The sequence below is a fragment of the Podarcis filfolensis genome, assembly GCF_964270895.1.
Source record: "Podarcis filfolensis genome assembly, chromosome: 1".
NCBI lineage: Eukaryota > Metazoa > Chordata > Lepidosauria > Squamata > Lacertidae > Podarcis > Podarcis filfolensis.
The window spans coordinates 2,532,709-2,557,405 of NC_139604.1; the positions used below are offsets into that span (position 1 = coordinate 2,532,709).

At 41.8% G+C, this 24,697-nt stretch overlaps 1 protein-coding gene across 3 annotated transcripts in view; it reads left to right on the forward strand.

Annotated features, from left to right (window-relative positions):
• SPAG16 (sperm associated antigen 16) overlaps positions 1-24,697 on the forward strand; it is a 388,339-nt gene that overhangs the window by 13,530 nt on the left and 350,112 nt on the right. For all 3 annotated transcript variants that reach the window (XR_014551824.1, XM_083629671.1, XM_083629672.1), the window contains exons 4-8: positions 321-448; positions 9,362-9,499; positions 12,675-12,782; positions 14,538-14,655; positions 17,822-17,891. Coding sequence is in view for 2 of the 3 variants with exons in the window: in XM_083629671.1 (XP_083485797.1) it covers positions 321-448; positions 9,362-9,499; positions 12,675-12,782; positions 14,538-14,655; positions 17,822-17,891 (562 nt within the window). In the remaining variant the exon portion in view is untranslated. The remainder of the gene's footprint in view (positions 1-320; positions 449-9,361; positions 9,500-12,674; positions 12,783-14,537; positions 14,656-17,821; positions 17,892-24,697) is intronic.

The window sequence follows — 24,697 nt, forward strand, 5'->3', positions numbered from 1 at the left end:
AAATTACACCAACAAGTGGGATTTCCTTCTGTGTAAAGAAGCTGCATAGCAACTGAGCAGTAGTATATCATCCCACTATGCTGGTTGAGCACATTATGTAGGAGGCATGAACCAAAACCAAGAGAAATTCCTGACAGTTCCCATAAAGTTTCCTTAATATGCCAGACCATGATAATTAAACTGCTATAGTTGTCTTGTGCTGTAATTTATGTGATAAAGAATCCAAGTGGCCTGTGATTGAAATGTGCTTTCTTGAAAGCAATAATGAGGCAAACAGGGAGGCTATATTTCTAACAGTAGCTCTTGAATTTTCTTTCTAGGCTCAGCGACCAGGTCAGATTGCTAAACATTCCTTGTCTGAAACGCCAGAAGTTGTAGATGACTTTCTTTGCAATTTCCTGATTAGAATGGGGATGAACAGGACACTAGACTGCTTTCAAACTGAATGGTATGCCCTTTTTTAAAAAAGTATTCCAACTACAAACCTGCAGAAATAAATATGTATGACATATTTTGCATCCTGATAGGCAAATAAAGAGGCAGACATGTAAAATGAGGTTGAACTGCGCCACTTTTATTTAAACCTTAAATTATAATCAGCAGAGGGGAATGACTATGGGGCAGGAACTAACTTCACTGTGTATAGCCATTGGGCTTCCTAGACTGCCCAGATTCCTGGGCCACATCCTGAAGGTGGGAAGGGAGGCCTTTCCTTGTCACCCCCTCCAGGACTGCAGAACCCTAGGTGGATGAGGGGGTTTGGTCTCAAAGAAGGCCCCTATGTCACCCTCTGAACTGCAGAGTCTGAAAAGTGAGCCTTGGGGCCGACTCATCACCTGAAAGATGCCTAAGGGGCATCACCAGGCTTAAGCAAACTATTCCTCCCCACCCCCCACCTAAACTGCCCAAAGTGATGAAATCCATCTAGCATTCTGTCAGTACGAAGTGGGCAAAAAACAGTGTGAAGTAGGCAAAAAACAAATCTACAATCACCTTGGGAATGCATCAATTTGTACCAAGGATTTTCCTGCTCAGCCTCTCTTGTCCAACAGCCCGCAAATGAGCTCAGCCTTCTGGAAACCATCTAGGCCAGGCGTTGGCAAACTCGGCCCTCCAGATGTTTTGGGACTACAACTCCCATTAGCTAGGGATGATGGGAGTTGTTGTCCCAAAACATCTGGAGGGCCGAGTTTGCCTATGCCTCATCTAGGCCTTTTTGCTGACAGTTTTTATGGCAAATTATAACTTTTGGAAACCTTAAGTATTAATTTTTGTCTTTATTTTTTCATAATAGGACCTTTCCCCAATGTGAGTGCAAGTTTTAGGCCTGCACACACACTTCATTTACTGCTAAGTGAAACACAAACATTTTTAAAGTGCAAAGACCATAACATTATTTTTAAAATGTCAAGCCAATTTTCAGTGTTTCGGCCTTATTTGTTCTGCATCCTGAACCACGTGGTTAAGGCCCAGAACTGTATACTCTGTTCTCAAATAAGTGTCTGGATGACCGAAATTCTAAAATCAGTGTAATTATGTTAATTAAGCAGATATATGCTTCTTTGCTTATTTTTCATAAGTTACTCGGTTTTGGCTTGCCATTGGGTGGAAGGGACAAAAGATAGAGCTTGACACCTAACCACTGAAAATGTTACTCAGCTCTCCCTGAGCCTAGCTTTTAAAGTCATATTTCCCCACACTTTGAAACCTATTTTTGTGGCCTATATCTTTGAGAATGACACATATATGCTAATCTGTGACTTACAATGCATGAGCTATTTGACAATGTCAATAAATACTAATTGTTCACCTTGGTGTTGAGGTGGCTATGGTTCCACACAAGGTATTTTGACAGCGAACTGACTACCAGGTACTTAGGAACCACAGAGCCTGGTGGCGCAGCCAGCCCTATGCTCATGGGTGTATCCAGAATTTATTTTAGGGGGACAGGCTTTATGTTTGGGAGCAGAAGGGAGTTATCTGTGACACAATTGGTCAGTTAGTTAAGTATTTTTATTTATTTACTTGATTTAGAGGGGCAGCTGCCCTCCTGTATTCTCATGCCTATGCACTTTTGAAAGCCCGCTGTGGGTAAAACCTCAGCGCCTAGGACTTGCCGATCGTATGGTCGGCGGTTTGAATCCCCGCAGCGGGGTGCGCTCCCGTCATTCGGTCCCAGCTCCTGCCCACCTAGCAGTTCGAAAGCACCTCCGGGTGCAAGTAGATAAATAGGGACCGTTTACCAGCAGGAAGGTAAACGGCGTTCCGTGTGCTGCGCTGGCTCGCCAGATGCAGCTTGTCACGCTGGCCACGTGACCCGGAAATGTCTGCGGACAGCGCTGGCTCCCGGCCTATAGAGTGAGATGAGCGCACAACCCTAGAGTCTGTCAAGACTGGCCTGTACGGGCAGGGGTACCTTTACCTTTACCTTTAAGCATAGGACTGGCCAAACACATTTTTCTCCCCCCTCCCCAGTGCAGAAAAAAGTTTTATTTTAATTCAAACCTTTTCCTCTACAGAGGGGGAAATACTCTGTTTTTCAAAAGTTCTATTGTTTTTCTGTATTTCTATGAGACTATTATCTTTTAATAATGTTTAGAATGTTGAACAAGAAACTGGGAGACTAGGGTTCAGATCCTCATTCAGCCAGGAAACTAATTGGCTTACGTTGGATTAGTAGTCATAGTCATTCAGCCCAACGTACTTCAATGGGTTTTTGCAAGGATAAAATGGTGAGGGGGAAAACTGTATACATCACCTTGAACACTTCAGAGGAAAGGTGGGATATAAATGTAGTAAGTAAATTAATAGACTACTTTGAGTCTGAGGGTACACACATAGACAAGTGATTTCTTGATTAGTGTTTATGGTATTAAAGCATCATGTTTAATGGTTTGTGAACTGATGCCCTAAACATGTACTTTATGAATGTTTTTAAATTGCATTTGCATTGTTAATTAACATCATTAATAACTGAAAGTAAATTACATTTATCACATTTTTCTTTGTACAAGTATCTTTCTCTTGCTAATATACAGCAGATCCATGCTGTGATCAAACTCTAATGGGATTCAAAATGAGAAAATAATTAATGCTGAGAAAGTTGATTCATTTGCACCTATAAGAGCTCAGCTCATTTATTAAATGACCTCTTAGATATGAAAGCCTGTTTAAGAATTAATCTTTAATTAAATTAGGCAAGGTAATTAATGTGTTTATCTCACAGCTTGAGAATTCTGAGTATTTTGAGTATCTAATTTTATATAAAAGTTTCATCTTTTAACTTTCAGCTTGTTTTAATAGAAGAATGAAACCAAAGTATGAACCAATTAGAATATTTTCTTTATAAAATGAGTGGTATATTGCATAAATTCAGTTTTTTGTCATTTGTACAAATCTATATTTTGCAGTTTAAGACTATACATGGAAATTTACCTATGTGTTGTAATGTTGAGCTTTACATTTCTGTGGATGGGGGTGGACCAAAGGAAAGCCTGCTCTACTCTGGTCTTCTCCCAAGCCTGGCCTGCCCAGCCTGGCCTGACTGGCCCAAATTCAAATACCTGGCTGACAGGAAAGTCCACCAGCCAACTGCCAGCCACCCTGCCCAGCGTTGCTTACCCAGGATTTGGCCCTACTCCAACGGGCCACAACTGCGCCCACCCCTGGGAGTGGGTGGGCAGCCATTTCTATGGATTGTCAAAATTCCTGTCACATCAGATCTGAAGAATGATGCCTTAGGGTTGATAAACTCTGCAAGAACAGCCCTTCTAAATCAGACCAAGCGCATAACTAGTCTAGCAACCTCTTTCTCACAGTGATGAATCATGTGCCCATCAGACACCACAAGCAGGAAATGAGGACAATAGCCCCCTTCTGCTGTTCTTACCTGACTCTTACTCAGTATAAGTACCATATTTTTTCTGGATATAATAATTCCCCCCCTGATTTTCCTGTATTTTTCCCCATATATAAGACAACCCCTATTTTTTTGAACCCAAACTTAGACAAAAAACCCTAAAATAGATTGGCATTGTTGAGCTTTTTTGGGGCAAGCGCCCTCTAAGTTTCCATCATGAGGTGCAGAGGCTGGGGCACCACACACTCCCCCTTGGTGGCAGAGGCTGCTGCTCCTGCAAGGGAGCCAAGGGGCAGGAGGCTCCCGAGCAGGTCGCCAAGGCAGAGCCCAGGGAAGGCGGCGCCCACGCTGCCACCAGATTTGTAAGATTACGCTATGTGTTATGTGTAGAAGTGTTGTATTTGTGAGAAGGGCTGGAACAGAAGAGGGAGGAGTGCAGGTCAGGCTGAGGAATGTGCTAAATGAAGGAATCTTCCTTTTTTATTGTTACATTTATATTCCACTTTTCCTCCAAGATACATGGTGTTCCTCTTTTTGTTTTATTCTCCACACTTCCTTAATTTTTTTCAGCTGCCACTTTGTGCTTTTCTCTCCCAACCCATAATAGTCCTGGTTCTTCTGTTCCTTTACCCAGTCTCCTGACCCTCAGTCCTTACATTCAGTCTTCAGGAAAGGTTGGACTCATCAAATCATCACAAGTGTTCTGCAGCTTCAGCTTGAAACCCAGTGCAAAGGGCAGCCTTAAAACTACACCCCACCCCTTGCCGCCTGAGTCCCTTGTACATTACTGTACCTTTGGTGGAATCTTTGTAAGGGCCTTCTGGGAAAGTCAGAGGTTTCATGAGACTCAAGCCCTCTTAGTTATTCTACTAATGTGTAAAACCAGCACAAGAATGGTGGCTAAGCATTGCTAAGCTCTGTGCCCTGTTGTCATCCCCATCACCCACCATGAGTTGGAGAGAAACTTCTAAACTTTGGCACACAGTTTTGAACCCGTCTAAATTGCACAAGGAGCCTCAAATGTTCATCCTCCAACTCATGATGGGTGATAGAGATGGAGACAGGACCTAGTTCAGCATGCTCTTCCTTACTTTCCCTGCTTGCATATTGATTTTTAAGTGAGTGGAAAGCCTGGAAAGGGCTTCTGTTTGCCATGCAGTATTATTGCTTCTCCAGAAATTGTGCACCAAGTGAGAATACTCAAGCCACCAGGTTCTCTGCCCATATCTGTTGGAGATGTGTTGCTTTGAGTGTCAGCTTTTTCGTAATCATATTGCTTTCCAGATCCCATAGTGCTTCACATGTATTTCTAGTTGTTGTCTTGGTGACAACCTTGTATGGTAAAATCAGTATTATCCCCCATGTTGCAGATGGGGAGGACGAGGCTGAGCGTGGCTTACAGAAGACCACCTCATGAGATCTTGGTAGAAGTTAGTTTCAAACTGGAAGCTTCCTGATTCTTAGCCACTTTGTACACCAGCTCAGCTTCCTTTCACTTAGATGAAACCATATGGCCAGAGCTACACCACCTTACCTAAAGAAAGTTAACAGGCCTTAAAATGCTGCTTCAACCAGGAAGTGAACACACGTATTTTCAAATGATTTCAACTTTTAGACTTGCTGCTGTGTTTGTTTTAACATATTGCTTTAATATTTTCTTCCAATTTAAGGCAGCTTTTATGCCTTTCTTATACATTGATTTCTAGGGACATGGGTGGCGCTGTGGGTTAAACCACTGAGCCTAGGGCTTGCCAATCAGAAGGTTGGTGGTTCGAATCCCCACGACAGGGTGAGCTCCCATTGCTCGGGCCCTGCTCCTGCCAACCTAACAGTTTGAAAGCACGTCAAAGTGCAAGTAGATAAATAGGTACCGCTCCGGCGGAAAGGTAAACAGCGTTTCCGTGCGCTGCTCTGGTTTGCCAGAAGCGGCTTAGTCATGCTGGCCACATGACCCGGAAGCTGTACACCAGTTCCCTTAGCCAATAAAGCGAGATGAGTGCCACAACCCCAGAGTCAGTCACGACTGGACCTAATGGTCAGGAGTCCCCTTTACCCTTTACCTATACATTGATTTGGATACAATCAGCAGAGATGTGTCTGCCTTCATGATGAGGTTCCAAGAAGGTCAAAAGCAGTACAAATTGTCCACTACCTACTTTAAGGCAAAATTAGAGTGGTGCTGGCTTCATTTAAAAGATGAATGAATTCTGGCTCCGTCCCTGTGTTCTTTTAATACAATGCCTGACTCTGTTATTACTTCCAGAATTGTAGTCTGCTTGTAGCTGCTTACACAAGCCTAGAACAAGAGCAAATAAAATTTTGCACAAAATAGTTAGCATTCAACACCCCTCCCCAATAATATGCTTATAAGTTTTTCAGTGTATTTTAACTATGTATTTGTTCTGTTCTGACTTTTGAAGGGTGCTGGGGGTGCTACAGTTTCAGAATCTAATTAATTTTTATCTCCTGTCATTGAAGCTTTTGATACTTTGATCTGGAGGTCAGGCACAGCATGTATAAGAGCAAGTTACTGTTTCATTCTGAAAGCTGAATAAGAGAATCATAAAGTTGGAAGCAATCCCAAGGGTCTAATCCAATCCCCCACAATGCAGGAATCCCAACCAAAGCATCCATGACTGATGGCCACTGCTTAAAAACCTCCAATAGAGAGTCTACATACAACCTCCTGAGGGAGTCCATTTCACTGTTGAACAGCGCTTACTGTCAGAATGTTCTTCCTGAGGTTTAGTTGGAATCTCCTTTCTTGTAACTTGAAGCCATTGCTTTGAGTCCTACCCTCAAGAGCAGCAGAAAACAACCTAGTTCACTCTTCCATGTGACAACCCTTACTATATTTGAAGATGTATATCACATAGAATCATAGAATCATAGAATCATAGAGTTGGAAGAGACCACAAGGGCCATCGAGTCCAACCCCCTGCCAAGCAGGAAACACCATCAGAGCACTCCTGACATATGGTTGTCAAGCCTCTGCTTAAAGACCTCCAAAGAAGAGACTCCACCACACTCCTTGGCAGCAAATTCCACTGTCGAACAGCTCTTACTGTCAGGAAGTTCTTCCTAATGTTTAGGTGGAATCTTCTTTCTTGTAGTTTGGAACCATTGCTCCGTGTCCGCTTCTCTGGAGCAGCAGAAAACAAACTTTCTCCCTCCTCTATGTGACATCCTTTTATATATTTGAACATGGCTATCATATCACCCCTTAACCTCCTCTTCTCCAGGCTAAACATGCCCAGCTCCCTTAGCCGTTCCTCATAAGGCATCGTTTCCAGGCCTTTGACCATTTTGGTTGCCCTCCTCTGGACACGTTCCAGTTTGTCAGTGTCCTTCTTGAACTGTGGTGCCCAGAACTGGACACAGTACTCCAGGTGAGGTCTGACCAGAGCAGAATACAGTGGCACTATTACTTCCCTTGATCTAGATGCTATACTCCTATTGATGCAGCCCAGAATTGCATTGGCTTTTTTAGCTGCCGCGTCACACTGTTGGCTCATGTCAAGTTTGTGGTCAACCAAGACTCCCTTCTCTCACATCTCTCAGCCTCCTCCTTTCCAGGCTAAACATACCCAGCTGCTTCAACTGTTCCTCATAAGGCTTTGTTTGCAGACCCTTGATCATCTTGGTTACCCTCCTCTGCACATTCAATATCCTTTTTAAATTGTGGTACCCAGAACTGGACATAGCATTCCAGATGTGGTCTGACCAAGGCAGAATAGAGTGGCACTATGACTTCCCTTGATCTGGGCACTATATTTCTGTTAATGCAGCTGAGAACAGTATTAGGGTTTTGTTTGTTTTTTGCCGCTGCACCGCACTATTGACTCATGTTAAGCCTGTGATCCACCAAGACTCCTAGATCCTTTTCACATGTACGACTGGCAAGCCAGGTGTCCCCATCTTATATTTGTGCATCTGGTTCTTACTGCCTAAGGGCAGCACCTTGCATCTGTCCCTATTGAAATTCATTTTGTTAGTTTGGGCTCATTTCTCAGTTTATAAGTATAAAAAATGGCATTTTAAGAGCTCTTGTAGTAACCTCTCTGTTCCTAGGATTCAAAGACTTGAATGTGTGAACTGTTTCAGGATCCAGTTTAGGAGTCTTTACATAGCAGAAGTATAAGGGGAAAATGTGTCTCCTGCCCTGTATTTTGTATGGTTGGGCTTAGTTCAGTCTTGCATGGTGTGCCTTTTAAAAAAACATTCAAAAGTGGTCTGATCATGACAACAGGGTTACAGAGCCCCTCCCCTCATTCCAGACCAACAACCTCCCACTTGGTTGAAAATATTGGCTCAAGTGTGTGTGTTGCAAAATGTGTTGGACAATGATTTTTGTGACAGCCCCATCGTTATCAGAATGGCCACCTGCCCCAACCCCAGACACTCCTAACATAACTATTTAAAACCCACAGGACAGCATTCTTGAGGGCCTATCAGCCAATTCAGGAAGGGAGACTATTGGGCAGTGGGATGATTGGAACACCAGTGGAATTTGTGATCTGTCTCTCTGGTCCAACACAAACTCAAACCCAGTACCTGAGTGAACTGATCTCCTGTTGAGGCAAAATAGCATCTTTGCTTCCCTTACCCTCCCACCTATTTTTGATTCTGAACTAGATAATATAGACAGAGAAGGCTGGGTCATATCCTGAGGATCTTCTAGTCCAAGCCCCTCAATGCAGGAATATGCATCTGTCCCATATGGGGATTGAACCTGCAACCTTGGTGTTATCAGCACCACACTCTAACACTCTAACTAAGCTATCCAGACCCACAAAGATCAATTCCACCCAGCTCATTTCCTCAGGTCTTGGTGACACAGGCCAGGTCAGCCTGCTCATCCTAGCTTAAATCATGGATGATAGTTTTCATGGATGACCTGGAATAACCGGTAAACAGCAGCTCTACTTTGCTACAGGGCAGGTTAACAAGGCAGCCCTAAACCTGTTGGTTGGTAGAAGGGATAGTTCTTCATCTTGAGTAGAAGCCCTGTTCTGGACCGGCTGCAGTTTCTGTATCATTTTTCAAGGCAACTTCATGTACAACACATTGCAATAAAACTAAAAGGGAGGTTACTAGACTATGGTGAACTGTGACCAAGCTATTTCCATTTAGGTATGGTCAGCAGAAGCTGATAAAAAAGCAACAACTTTGAGCCACTGAGGCATTGAGAATCTAATGACAGTGTTGGTTCAATGAACACCCCCAAACTGCGACATGTTTTAATTTTAATGCATTTCTTGCTAAGTGTTCCCTTTCCTCTTGAATTTTCTAAAGCAATGACAACAGTATTGTAATAGCTTTCTAGAAAGAGGAAGTATATTGTATTTTAACCTATGGGTCTCCTGCTGTGTTTAACATTCCCATCAAGTAGTAAACTCTATTTTGATCAGTCCACAACTGGGCGCTCCACTCATGGATCTTTCTAATCCTTGGGGCCAGGAAGAGAGGGAGAAAAAGAAACACTTTTCATTTTAATTTCAGGTATGAGCTAATGCAGAGAGGTATACTTGAACCTAAAGACATTGGATTTGTTCCAGATGCATACACCTGCAATCAACATTTGGAAAGGGAAAACAAATATCTCAAGAAGGAAATGGAGAGCTATAAAATAGCAGCCAAGTAGGTTTTTGTTATTGTTAATGGGTTTTCTGCTGTTCACCTGGGGAAAGATCCAGCCGAATTAACCACAATTTCTGTTAATTTCAAAAGGAAAGTTAAGCATGTGTTCAACAAGATTTGAATGTATTTATTTACAGAACTTACAGCTTTAATTGCAAAGTGCATTGAAGTAAAAGTGATTTAAGAGTGCTTATGTCTGACTAGACTGTGCCCAACATGAACATGTTATAATAAGCTGCCAAGTGAGCAGATTTATGGAATTCTAAGAACCTTGTTGGGGCTAGCTGACAGGAGAGAGCTGGGAAAGCCACCACAGTGTACCAAGCCATTACACAAAACTGCAGACCCATCACAATTCATGGGTCTAAACTTGAAGGGATCAAATGGGTTCATGGGGAAAAAGACTAGTATTCAGGTTGGGCAACCCAGTCAGATGGGCAGTGTGTGTGTGTGTATTTGTGGCTGGTAATCAGAAACACAATCAACCCATAAAGCAAAGCTTTTGTTCAGCCTTCTTAAGGCGTCCAGGCTTTCCAGTTCAAATGGTTCTCTGCTAATTGTATAATTAAGTAAAATAAAATAAATGGATGGAAGATGGCTTGGTACCATGCCTTTAAAAAAGTTTTATTTGCTACACTTCCTTGCTCTATACAAAGACGTATAGTATATCAACTTAAAAAAATATCCAGAACAGGAACCATGTAAAGATAAGCAGTAGTTTAATTGCACTGGGATTGTTATATATGAATAGGTCTAAATAATAGCATTGTGGTGCTGAAGTTAATATAGGTGTAAACCACTGCGTTTAGAAAAGATGGCAATGCAGACTGACCAGAGATACATGCCATGTTACTTAAGCAGTTTATGTTTATATGTAACTAAATCCTGTCAATTTTCTGAGCCTAAAAGGTATTGCGGGGTACAAATAAAAAGCATAACTATTTACAAAAGAAATTATTGCATGCTGCAGCCATTTTAATGAATGCATGTATGTTTGCTAAATTTTACATTTAACAATTTTTGAAGGCCATATTGGATCTATGAGTTGGCTATACAGGAACAGGAGCCTTTATAGCATTATTGATTTGCTTTTGAGAATGCATGCCATACAGAAAAAAATCACAAAACACTAAATAATTTACATGTTTCATGTGAGAGAGGGAGATCTACCGTGTTGGTGAGAGGCAGCAGTAAGCATTTGTCCTTAAAATGTTTGCTGCATCTGTCTTGTGTGTTCCTTCAGAACAGAAAATGAAATGCATTAGCACTTAAAGGGGGGAAGTCCTAGGCAGTAGTAGTTTTGTGAGCTTGATATTCAAGGTGCTAATTTTTCTTTGGAAACACACTTCCTTGTAGACATTACTATGAGATATGTTGACCAGTTGTCCCTGTTTGTGGTACCCAGGACCAGAAACACACTCAGCAAGGTTAACAAGTATACTGTCAATCAAAATATGATCTAGCAGCTTCAGGTCTAGAGTACTTGAAGTACGTAGCTTCAGTATGAGGGACAGTAACAGGAAATGGCTGCACTACAGTATATCAGATAAGAGTGTTCAATGCCAGCATGCATTCCAGTGCAAAGGGAAATAGGAAAGAGAAGGGGCACAAATGCGGAAGCTGATTTCACCATGATTTCTTTATATATAATTTTTATTAGTTTTTTTAACATATCATTTTCAACAGTAATTAAACATACTTTTACATATTATTCAAATTTTTGACTTCCATCAATCCTGTCTGAAAATTTTCTAATCTAATCTCTCAGTATGCATTTCTTATCTTCCCTATTACATTTCAAACTCATAACTAATATCTCTTATCTTTTTCTACTTTGTAACACTTCGCATATTTCTCCTTACAAAACTTCTTGTAGTCCTACTAGCGTAATTTGTTGATTACAGTTGCTCTTCAAATAATTCATATACTTCTTCCAATCTTCTGTAAATCTCTGGTCCCGCAGGTTTTGAATCCTTCCTGTCATTTTGTCCAATTCTGCATAGTCCATTAATTTCGTCTGAGACTTCACCATGATTTCAGTGCGTGCTTAAGCAAGTTTACTCAGCAGTATTAATAATAATAATATAATAATAATATCTTTATTGTCATTGCCCCCTCTCAGGGACAACGAAATTACTTGACTGCTCCATAAAAACACTAATTAAAACAATACAGTATAGTACAGCAAGGAAGATTAGATGACTTTCAAAGTCCAGGCTTCCCATTCAGGGCCGAGATCGCTCTGGAGAAGAAGCTGTTCTTAAGACGGCTCGTTCTTGTCTTCATCGTCCTGTATCTCCGTCCCGACGGCAGGAGCTCGAAGAGACAGTGACCAGGATGCGATGGATCTTTTACTATGTCCAGTGCCTTCCTATGGCACCTTGTGGCATAAATCTGCTCTAAGGTGGAGAGTGGGCAGCCAACAATGCTCTCTGCTGCCTTAACAACTCTGCACAACCCCTGCTGATTTGAATGCATGCTGTTAAAGGTAGTAAGTTAGCAGTGTTGTGCATGGGGAGGGTGTAATAAAAGAACCATCTAAATGAGCTGAAGTGCAAAGTGTCAGAAAGAGAATGTCCAAAAGTAGTGTACACTTATTGTAGAGAGGGAAGGGACCCCGAGGGTTGTCTAGTACAACCCCCTGCAGTTGCAGGAATCTCGAATGCTATCCTTCATCCAGTTTGATACCATACTATATCCTGTTTAGCATTGCAAATGTGCTAGCAGTTTTATTCTTTTTCATGACAGCTTCAAATCCGAGAAAGTTCCAAATTGATCATGCAAATTTTTAAAAATACTCAAGCCTAATAAATATTATTCTAAATACTTAGTTATTGCTCAGATTAATTGAGATACAATTTAGTTACTAACTGCCAATAAAAAACTACCACTAAAAGCAGATCTAGGTGTTAGTGGCATAACAAATAAAAGCAGATCTAGGTGGTAACTGCCATTTTGGACCTACCATTTCTTCTTGCCTGAAGTTGAACAGTTCTTGACTTGAGAGACTCTTGGGGCTGTAAGGCAAAAGTGGGATTTAGATTTTCTTGACCATTCTGGTGCTTGTCCTATCCTCTCTGTCAGAATCTCATCACTAGTCAATGTCCCCCTGCATTTTTTGTCTTATATTCCTTCATCCAGAAAGCAGTCATTTTCTTCTTTTTCTTTCATGCAGCAAAGCTAAAGAAGCACTGCTAAAACTGCAGAAAGAGCGTGACTTCCATCGAATGCATCATAAACGAGTGGTGCAAGAAAAAAACAGGCTCATAAATGACATTAAAAGGTAAACGATTACAAACGGGGTCAGCTTCCCTCGTGTTTGATCTGGAAGCTGCAGTTAGTGCAGAATGCTGCAGCATAATTGCGGACAGGAGTGAGACCTGTGCTCAGATGTCTGTACTGGTTGTCGATCTGCTACTGGGCTCAGTTCAAGGTGTTATTATTAGTATCTAAAGCCCTTAACAACTTGGGACTAGTTTACCTATGAGATTGCCTTACCCCATATGTGCCTACTCAACCACTTTGATCAGCAGAATTGACACTTTTAAAAGTGCCACATGATACCAGTTCCACACCTGTAAAAACTTGATCATTTAGTGTGGCAGCACTGACACTTTGGAATTCCCTACCTATTGATATCAGGCAGGTGCCTTTACTGTCCTCTTTTCAGCACCTGCTGAAGACATTCACATTTAGACCGAAAAAAATCTCTTAGGAACTGAGTGGAACAACAGGGGCTATGTTCACATGAACAAACAGCCTAAGGGGCAGGCCTCCCATTAAGAAAAAGGTCATCATTGATAAGCTCTAGAAGGTTTCAGACACTTTGCAGGCAAATTTGTTGATTGCACAGATTACATGCAGAGGATTAGTTAGATCTAAGCAACCTGCCTATATTAGAAATTGCCTCTCTATGTAGAAGTCAGAAAAAGAATATTGTGACTTTCTGAACTTGTTTAATGATGTGTGCTAAACAGTTTCTTGTGAATTACATAGCAAATAGACTCACCATCCATAATGAAAATTTGACTTTCTACTTAATTTGGTGGAACATTCTAAATTTAGGTTCTGTTGTAATTAATACTAGAGAAATACATTCTAGTTGATCTTTCTTAATTGTAATTTGCTTGGTTGTCAGTTCATATGTTTTGTTTGCACCAGGGATAGACATAACATTCATCTGCAAGAAAGGAACAAATTTTAATATGGACCAGCATATTTAATTCATTTAATGTACTTTGATAATTTGGAAAATGAAAACTCGCACCTCCATCAACATTGTTTAATGTATTCAGTATTTTAATATTTTTTTGGAAGCCGCCCAGAGTGGCTGGGGAGGCCCAGCCAGATGGGCAGGGTATAAATAATAAATTATTATTATTATTATTATTATTATTATTATTATTATTATTAACATTTGGAATAGTTTGTTTTTCATAAGATTTTATTAAAGCTTTTTCAGTAAGATAAAAGAAACTAATCTAAATAAAAACAAAAACAGAAACAGAAAGGAAAGAGAAAAGAAAATGCAGAGTCCTCTCTCAAAGGTAGCTCTTAACCCTTGTCACCCACAGAAAGTGGTGGACCCTCCCAGCTCTCACCTGGGAGATTTCCTTTTTCCTCCCAATCTCTCACCCTGGGAGATCTTCACTTCTTTGCCTCTCACTCAGGGTCCTTCCACCAACTGTCCTTGAATCCCAGTAATGGCCAGAGCAGAGGATAACAAAGAAGAAAAAACAAAAGAATAGAGAAGGAAAAAAGAAATAAAATAAAATAAAAATGACTTCTGATTTTCTGTCAGTTACATAAAATAAATTATTCAAAACATTCACTCTAGGATGATATCCAACTATTCTACTTTGTGTTAAGCAATATTTTTCCAATCTTCAGACCTGAACATTTGGGTTAGTTTGAAAGAACTTGGATTGTATAATTCTTACAGGTAACCAAGAAACGTCTTTCTTCTGAGAATTAAATGCTACAGAATATTTCTTGCCTTGTGACCATTGTATAATTTTTTTCTTTATTTTTTCTGTAGACTGAAGACACATTATGCATCATATGAGCCACTGTTAAAGCAGTTGAATGAAAAATATGAGATTCTACTGCGAGAGAAGATGCTCACAAGCTTAGAAAGAGACAGAGTGGTTGGGCAGGTAAAAACCTGTAGTGTGTTTAACCTAGAGATTCAGAAAGCACTGATCTCTTTACTGTCTAATGTAGACTAATGTAGAGTCATGGTTAGAGTGTGGTACTAGGATGTGGGAGACAAGGAGTCAGATCTCCACTCAACCATGAAACTCACTGGGTGACCTTGGGCCAGTCACGTTCTCTCAGCTTAACCCCCCTGACAGGGTTGTGTTGAGGATGCAATAAGGAAGGGAAATAAAGAAAGATCATAAGTTTCCATTTCTATCCTCAAAACACAAGGTGGACCACATATAGGTAAAAAAGGTAAAGGACCCCTGGACGGTTAAGTCCAGTCAAGGGCAACTATGGGGTGCAGCGCCCATCTCGCTTCAGGCTGAGGGAGCCGGCATTTGTCTACAGACAGCTTTCTGAGTCATGTGGCTATCATGACTAAACCACTTCTGGCACAATGGAACACCATGATGGAAGCCAGAGTGCACAGAAATGCTGTTTACCTTCCTGTCACAGCAGTACCTATTGATCTACTTGCATTGGTATGCTTTCGAACTGCTAGCTTGGCAGAAGCTGGGTCAGAACAATGGGAGCTCACCCCATTGCACAGATTCAAGTCACCAGCCTTCCAATCGGCAAGCCCAAGAGGCTCAGTGGTTTAGACCACAGCACCACCTGTGCCCCTACCACGTATAAAACCCAAGAATATGCAATGCACAAAGAACGTGGGGCATTAGCGATTTTGAGTTTTTCTTGGATGTCAAGTGCACAGAGCTCTTCTTAGTTTAAAATCAATGGGTCATATCACTGAATATAAAATGGAGAGATTACCTGAGGCGTGGGAGGGATAATTCTGTATTCTGAAGAAAGCTGTGGCTTGCTGCTTGCAAGTGCCATCTGCTGGATCTGGTGATTGGCAAGCAGCCACTTCTTAAAGTGAAAGGAGCCTCCCTGTCCATCAAAATTCTCTTCAGAGGTGCAATTGGTAGCTTGTCATTTCTTTGCCAGGTTAATAAACCAATCTCTTCACACACACACACAAACACGCACACACACGCACACACTACGCCAGACCCCCAGCAGCATACAAATTCACAAGGATTTTTTCTCTTATATATCTATACCTATGAATAAAATGAATTAAAATATGTCCTGCTGGCAGCTGCTGTTGAATCAACATTTGCTGGCCAGAATTGCATGTCTCCGAGTTCTTTCTGCCTTCTAGCAGAATTGGATCCATGCGCTGGACTGTGTTAGGCTGTATGCCAATGAAAGAGCTCTAAGGGTGCTGCTGTGCTTGGCCTGTTTCCTTTCCAAAGCCTCTCAGCAAGCTGATATCTGGCTTTTCAGTTAAGACCCTGAAACATGTTTAAATGAGGTTATTTTTTATTTTCAGTTTTGGAAAATGTAAGGTTATGTGTAGGGCAAGTGGTGTCTCTGTCACTTCAACCTACTTATACAGTGGGTAAAAGGATAATATAACCCACTTCATAATGGTTTCACTCTTTCACACTGGTGAATCCTGATATTATTGTCCGCCATGCAGAATCTCCCAAGTGTCACTGCTATGCCGCCTCCATTCATTTCAGTGAGGTTTATGCCTCAAACAAGCCTTGAGAAAATGAATAATGTGTTCTGCTGCTAAATTCATAACACTGTTCTGCATCTAATGTCAAGGTTCTCCCAATTTTGACACAATTAAATAGATGGATAACATTATTTCAAGAAAAGGAGCAGAATTCATCATTCCCTTTATTAGCCTCGCTAAAACGATTGAGGCACTTGGTAGATTTTGCAAGAGTTAAAGCCTCAGGTGTCTTCAGTATAAATATGCAAAACAACTGTTGTTATATATTTCATAGAAGAGTACGTGACCTCACTTCTAGACACAGTGTGAGGAATGTATGTTTGATGCATATTATCCCCGTGTGGGACAGATCTGATACATTCATTTCCCTCCTTGTCAGGCACATCTCCTGCTCAGTTGTGGACAGGGCATGGCAAAAGCAGAGGGCCAAGAAGGCAAAGGCAACCTATATGCAATAAGGGCAGAGCTCCTCGATGCTCAGACTGCTGAGCAAGACAGCCCTGGAAGCATTCACAGGATCACTCTGCCTTATTGATACAAATAAAGCATATTTGATTCCCCGCCCCCAAAGAATCCTTAGAACTGTAATTAGCCCCACACAGAGCTACAATTTCCAGCATCCAAAACAGACTACAGTTCCTAGGATTCCTGGTCGGAGTATGCGCTTTAAATGTTTGGGTTATTTTTGGGTAGCCTGGCCACAATTTTGCAACAACCAAAATGCTCCAGACTTCATAGAATCATAAAATCATGGAGTTGGAAGAGACCCTCAAGGGTTGTCTGGTCCAACCCTTTGAAATGCAGGAATCTCAACTAAAGAATCCAAGACAGATGGCCACCCAGCCTCTGCTTAAAAACCTCCAAGGAAGGAGAGTCCGCAAGCTCCCAAGGGAGTGCGTCCCACTATCGATCAGCTCTTACTGTCAGAAAGTTCTTCCTGATGTCTAGTTGGAATCTCCTTTCTTGTAACTTGAAGCCATTTATTCAAGTCCTACCCTCCAGAGCAGGAGAAAACAAGTTTGCTGCATCTTCCATGTGACAACCCTTTAGATATTTGAACTTAATTATGTTCCAGGGCACCATGAAGGGTAGATGGTGGAGAGTATTTTGAAAACACTGCAAAGTGACATTTTTGTGAGAAAAAGAGAAGTCTTAATATTTTTGAAGAATAAATGGCTTTTGATAAATTTTGGCTCAGCTGTAGTTGATACAACTGGCTTCCTTGCATTTCCCATCTTTGGCCAGAGTGTGGTGGTAATTTGCAGGCTAAATTCCTGCTGGATAATTTAGGCTACCTGTAAGCTTGAGTGCTGATTCCCCTTTGCCTGAGAGTTACTGACGAACTATGTGAAGTGATCTTGAGAAGGTGAAAAGATTGTTTACTTCACTTTAATTACCCTGACTGAGTGCATGGAAAGCATTGTTTAAAATTATGTTGAAGGATAACTAATATAATGATTTCTATAGGCACTCAGATTCTTACCACATTGAGATATTTTAGGCTGATTATTTTGCATGCATTCACACATATGTCTGATTTTCTTAATGGGAGAAATGAAAGTTCTCAATGTCTTTTTCCCTTCATTGTTCAGATTACAGGTTTACAAGCCACTTTACGAAGCTTAGAGTCTGGAAGCTACATTCAAATTCCTGTCACTAAAGGTAAACGGTTTCCTATATATTGAAATCCCAAACTTGAACAGAAAAAAATGCTTTTCAAAGATTGTGCAAATGGTTAGGCATTCAAAATTGTCCTGCATGTTAAACCCTAAAATGATTTAATGAATGTTAAGCTTTGAGACACAGTGATTCACATGGACGAGGCAAATGGGTGTGAGCTCTGAAGGGCTATGGTGGGAAAACATTGTTAAATCTGCAAAATGAATGAAATGCTTTCTGAGCTACTGTGGGAGTTGAGATGTCACTGAGTGGGTTTTTAATACTGTGTCAGTTCTCTTTCCTGATTGCCTGGGAGCAGAGGCTGCCCTGGGGATGAGATCATATCATTAAATACTGCAGACTCTGTCTAGTCCACCATAGAAACAGTCCTCCATGCTAAGAGAGATTCCTGCAGGAGTCAACAGAGTTTCGTATCCGCTTTCCTTCCTGCAGGGTGTGTGCATGGTCAGTACACTGCCTGTTACAGGCCAGACATTGATATGGGAACCATTTACAGGCATCTCATTCCCTTAATGGCTTGGTGTGTTGAGTGGATGTGCTGAGGAATGGGAAGGGGGAGTGTTGGCTCCATGAGGATTCCTTTGTATACAGGCTGAATTGACTCTGAGCTTTTCTGTTTTAAAAAACATTTTGTTACCAAGTTTTGAAGTACAAGATGCTAATGTTAAGCAAATTTGAATATGTACAAACTGAAATATGGAGGCTTTTTGAGGGATTTGCATTTTTATACTAGGGAGCGGCATTTATATGTTGTTTGTATTAGCAAATTCACTAAAAGGTTAAGGGTGTTCATGTTTGGATGGAGACTTGAAAATCAAAACAGGAAACTCAAATGCTGTTTGCAATATCACTTTACTACTATTCTTTAACTGGAAAATAGGTTGGCAATAAGTCATAGCATATGTCAAGTTTTATAGATCTTGATCATGGACATTTCTTTTCCTTTGAGTAGCTTTATGAAATATATTTGCAGGTTTGGCAATGGAACATTGATATTTTTATTTTATGAGCCCTTCAGCCTCTCTGCTGCATTACTATCATTTTACTCACCTTCCAGAAGTCTAATAGAAATGACTTACTATAAAAATAAATAGCAACTGCAGTGAAATGTGATTAGGCTGCAGCCTTAAGCATATTCACAAGGAAGTCTCATTGAACTTAGTGCGACTTCCTTCCAGGGTAAACTGTTTAGCATCCGCCCATAATATTTTATGATAGTTGCATGGCTAAACCCTTTTGCGTATACCGTATTTTTCGCCCTATAGGACGCACTTTTTCCCCTCCAAAAATGAAGGGGAAATGTGTGTGCGTCCTATGGGGCGAATGCAGGCTTTCGCTGAAGCCTGGAGAGTGAGAGGGGAGAGCCCCAGCGCCAGCCCCACAAGGTCGGGGGACAGAGGGAGGCAGAACGCCGCCATCCCGCTGTCTCCCGAAGTGGTTTGGAGGCTGACGACGGGGAGACCCCGCCGCCAGCCCCGCAAGCTCCGGGGACAGAGGGGAGGCGCAGCGCGTCTCCCCGCTGTCCCCGGACCTGGTCTGAAGGCGGGCAGCGGGGAGAAGAGCGCTTCTCCCCGCTGCCTGCCCTGCAAGCTCCGGGGACAGCTGGGAGGCGCAGCGCGTCTCCCCGCTGTCCCCGGACCTGGTCTGAAGGCGGGCGGCGGGGAGAAGAGCGCTTCTCCCCGCTGCCGGCCTCGCAAGCTCCGGGGACAGCGGGGAGGCGCAGCGCGTCTCCCCGTTGTCCCCGGACCTGGTCTGAAGGCGGGCGGTGGGGAGAAGAGCGCTTCTCCCCGCTGCCGGCCTCGCAAGCTCCGGGGACAGCTGGGAGGCGCAGCGCGTCTCCCCGCTGTCCCCGGACCTGATCTCAAGGCGGGCGGCGGGGAGAAGAGCGCTTCTCCCCGCTGCCTGCCCCACAAGCTCCGGGGACAGCTGGGAGGTGCAGCACGTCTTCCCGCTGTCCCCGGACCTGATCTCAAGGCGGGCGGCGGGGAGAAGAGCGCTTCTCCCCGCTGCCGGCACCACAAGCGCCTGGGGGGGAAATAAATTTTTTTTTCTTTATTCCCCCCCCCCCAAAAAACTTGATGCGTCCTATGGGCCGGTGCGTCCTATGGGGCGAAAAATACGGTAATTTTTTGTAGTGGTTGTGTGTGTGTGTAACGAAACATTGATTTAGATTCTGGTTGATTCAATCAGTAGGTACGCAGTTTATTTTAGAGGCAGAGGTCTCACTGGGGTGTACCATTTCAGATTGTAGGTTGGAGTTTACATGCTTGAACTCCATATACACCACATCCCCTCGACACAGAAAATCTGTCGCTCCAATAAGGAGAAGTATGGTAGCCAAGTGTTCTCCTTGACGTGTTAGAATGCTGTTTAGTGTGCCCCTCCCCAGAAACGCTGCTGGATTTCATATTTTGATAGCAGGTCCATTGTAGGTAGAAGGTGTGGTCCCAGGAATACCTCAGTGAAGTTGTTCACTCAGAGTGCAGCAGCTGTAAAAGAGCTGTGTTAAGGATCATTAGGAAAGGGACTGAAAGCAAAACTACCAATACTATTATGGTGTTATAAAAATCTAAATTGCAGTTGTATTTGGAATATTGTATACAGTTCTGGTTGCTGCACCTTAAAAAGCACGTTGAAGTTAAGCTGGAAAAGATCAGAAAATAGCAACCAAAAGGTTCAAGGGGCTGAAAACCTCCTATGAGGAAAGGTTGCATCATGGAGGTCCTTTAGAAAAAGTGGCTAGAGAGTTTTCCTCCTCCTCCTCCTCACATAATACTATAACCCAGGGCCACACAGTGAAACCAAATGTTGGAAGATCAGGACAGATAAAAGGGAAGCACTATTCATACTGTGAATAAACACTGGAATTTGGCCACAAGTCCTGATGGCTTTGCATAACTCTGATGTTGAAAGTAACATGCCTCTGAGTACCAGTTGCTGGGGAACAGAAGTGGGGAGAGTGCTGTTGTGCTCATGTCCTACTTGTAGGTCTCCCACAGGCATCTGGTTGACCATTGTGAGTAGAGGATGCTGGGCAAGATGGAACTTTGGTCTGGTCCATCCAGAATCTCTTTATATGTTGGTACAGTCTGAAGTGATTGAACAAGATGTAGCCATTTTTTTATTTAAGGCTGTGATCCTAGTGAAATTTTTAGCAATGTTGGTCACTGATAATATGTAGCTTTCATTGAAAAAAGACTTTAATTGTGTACAAAAAATAGCTGAGGATAATTAGTGTTAATATTGGGGCTGTATGTTTCACGCTTTTGCTCAGTTTGGGACCTAAATGGAACAAAGTTAACAGAACAGATACACAATTTACTGAAGTGATTTTCAGGAACATCACTGAAAAGATGCAGAGCAAACAGTGCAAAACCTGTAAATCATGGGAAAATACTTTTCTTAAATTTCAGTAAAAATGTTCCTAATTGTCTGTAGTGGCTGAGGCAGTGTTTTTTCCTGTATATTATACACCAGATTTTCTTCATTTTGCCTGCTGACTCTAGTGAGTGACTTGTTATATCTCTCTTGAGGTAACATTCCTGGGGTAAAACAATAGTATTACACTTTTATATACCAGCACAGTTCCTAGGGTTATAGGCTATGAACAAATGCTACCTTGCTAAAGCACTCCAGATAGTAAGCCAACCCTATTTTTAGAGGGAGGAATTAAGGTTATTTTGTCATATTCCTGTTCTCCACCAGGAAACATTTCAGATGATACCCATTTACAGTAATCAAGACAGCCCAGACTCACAACAGCAGAATGACTCTGTACTGCTATTCAGTGTGGCTCTTCGAAAAGCTCTATTCATTTTTGAAAACAAGTTTTTGGGAGATGAAAACTGTTATTTATAATTAATCTCTTAAGTACCTCTAGTAGGTGGGATGGGGTGGAAGTGGAACAGTGAAATGAGTGAATGAGCAAGGATTATATGGCAAGGAGTACCAGCAGTGGTGGTTATGCAGCAGTCATGGCTGGATGCTCTCCTCTCTCCACCATCCTACTTATGCCATGGTGCCACACTGTTTTTGTAGCCCACAGAAAATAAGCACAGAAGGAGCCTTCTATCAGCAGGCTGTAGTTACAACAAGATCAAGTAGGGAAAAAAGAAGCTTTTTTCTTTTTGGATGCCCTACTCTTGTCCCCCAGCCATCACATAGCAGTGGTCTAGATACCCATCAACTGGACCAACTGCTACCAAGCCTTTTCACGTCCCTGTTTATACCTGTATGCAAACTTACATACTGCATACATATGCTTACATACATATTTATGGAGATGCGGATGTGTGGGTTTTTTTTACAGTGAATCTGGAAAATATTACATGTCACTGGATTCTTGCACTTTGCCAGTATACACTTAGTTACGTTGGGGCATCAGCAACTGAATTCCAGTATTAATCTTAGTAAGAAAACATTCATTTATTTATCTGTTTTCCCTAAGATAGTGGGCAGTGAGTAAAATGGTTCTGCTGCTTGAAGGGGCAAATGCAATGTTACAGAATGGGAAGTTGATTAATAATGCAAGTTTATACACAGGCTTCCCCAAACCCAAATTGCCTAGACATTGGTTGTACTCATTTCTAGATGGGGTTGCACTCTTCCCTCAGAAGAGCTGGTGCATAGTCTGGGGGTGCTCCCTGACTCACATTTCTTGCTGGAGGCTTCAGTGACTTCAGTATAGTTTTGCCAGCTTCTCTCCCTTTGACAGCTATGATTATTTTGGGACAGGGATAGCCGTGACATGGTGACTTATGCATTGATAACCTGAAAACTGGACAATTGTAATATGCTGTATATGGGAGTGTTCTTAAGGCTGGTCTGGAACCTGCAACAAGGACAGAATGCAGCAGCTAAGTTGCTGAGTGAGGCACCATACCAAGCACAAGTTATGTCACTTTTAAAAGAGGAGCAGCACCGGTTTCTTATATGTGACCAACCTAGTTTAAGATTTTTGTTCTGACTTACAAAGTCCTAAACAACATTGGACTAGGCTGCCTGAGGGAAAGACTTATTCCAGTTCAGGTCATTAAGATTGTCTGATAACCCTGTCCTGTCACCTGGTTGTGCCACAACAAAATTTTATGTAAACTAGAGATGAGGAATCTATGTGTGTCTAACCCTCACTATACCCCCACTGTAAACCTTCCCCTGCATTAAAGCTTATTAGGCAAGTTCCTTCCAAAAGGAATTGCAGTTTTAAAACGTTTTAGTCATCATGCAATACAGAATGACCTGGTTGGTATGCAGTGCAAAATGACTGAATGACTGAATAGGAAGAGGCACCTGTTTTAATTCTGCTGCATATACAGTACATACCTTCCATCCCACCTGAAAGGCACTCAAAACAGGAGGTCTGCAAATGCTTCTGAGATATTATACTGTGTAACTGTAATGATTTTGTAGAACTTGGAAATGTGTTTGATCAGAAGATGGTATTTAAACCTCTGGGCTTTCCTAATTCTGCAGCAGTTTGCAAGTATGTATATTTCACAAACGAACACAATCCCACGAGCAATGTAACTGCCAGACAACCACAGCCACTGAGTGAGAGAAGAGCTTCCAAACAAATAAAACATTTCAGCAATGTGTAATGCTTAGGGAAATACTCTGAGACATGATACTTGTAACAGTTGTTGAAGTTTTTAAAGTATTTATAAGGCTAGCATCTTGTGTAAGAAACAGTTCTTTTCACATGCGTCCCTTCAAATAAATTAGTTAAGGTGGCCATACGCTTCAATAACTTTTATTTTAAGGGTTTTAGCTCAAAGAGAAGTTATTCTGGGGCAGGTCCCATGAATGGGAACTGTGCAGAGAACATAGCTGTTTATTTCAGTGGGGCTTACTTCCTAGTCAATTGCAGGCCCAGGCAGAGGGGGGGCCATATGGGCCACTTGGCCCGGGCCTCCGATTCTAAAGGGGGCCTCGGTCAGCATATTCACAATCGCAGGGGATGCACTGGGGCGAAAACGGAGGCGCAAAGGGGGCCACGTGATCTACCTGGCCTGGGCCTCTGCCTGGCTCTGCAAGGTCGATTGTGCCCTTTGGATGCAGGCTTCATAGTAAAAATGAGAGAATAATTTCACATGCAGAAAGGATTTTTCAATTTATTTGTTTTAGATGCACATTTTATTTTAGTGTTGGATTCTGTGTACTTTTCAAGAATGACAGTTCAAATGACTTCAGTTTACCCATATGGCCATCACAGTCAATTTTACAGAACACTGAAGCATGCAATGCAAAAAGGTATATGTTATCTGGAAAACATGCATAGGCTGGTTGGTCTAAATCTTTAAACAGACTTGATTTAACAAACAGTTTTCCCCACTGGTGCTTGCAGTTTTTATAGAATATATATATATTCATTGATACTTATCAAAAGATATACAAAAGTTCATATACAATACAAAGTATCTTTTTATAATACACCAGAATAAAAAATATTTTTGAAATCTAATATAAAAAGGAACAGGAGCAAAAAGAAAGAAGAAAAGTAATTTTCCTGATTAACAGAAACATTAAAAATCTTAGCCAGCAAAGATTCAAGTAGGTTGTCCTACAGATATATTTTAAAAGTCAGAAAAATAAATAATATTTAAAATAATCAAAAAATTAATGGCACAGCTGGATTTACAGCAACTTCCATCAGCCTCATGTGCAGGGCTTTTTTCAGCCAGAACTCACTTGAACTCAGTTCTGCCACCTCTCAAGTGGGCACTATTGCCATCAATATGGAACAACGGAGGCGTTCATGGTGAGTTTCGGCACCTCTTTTTCTAGAAAAA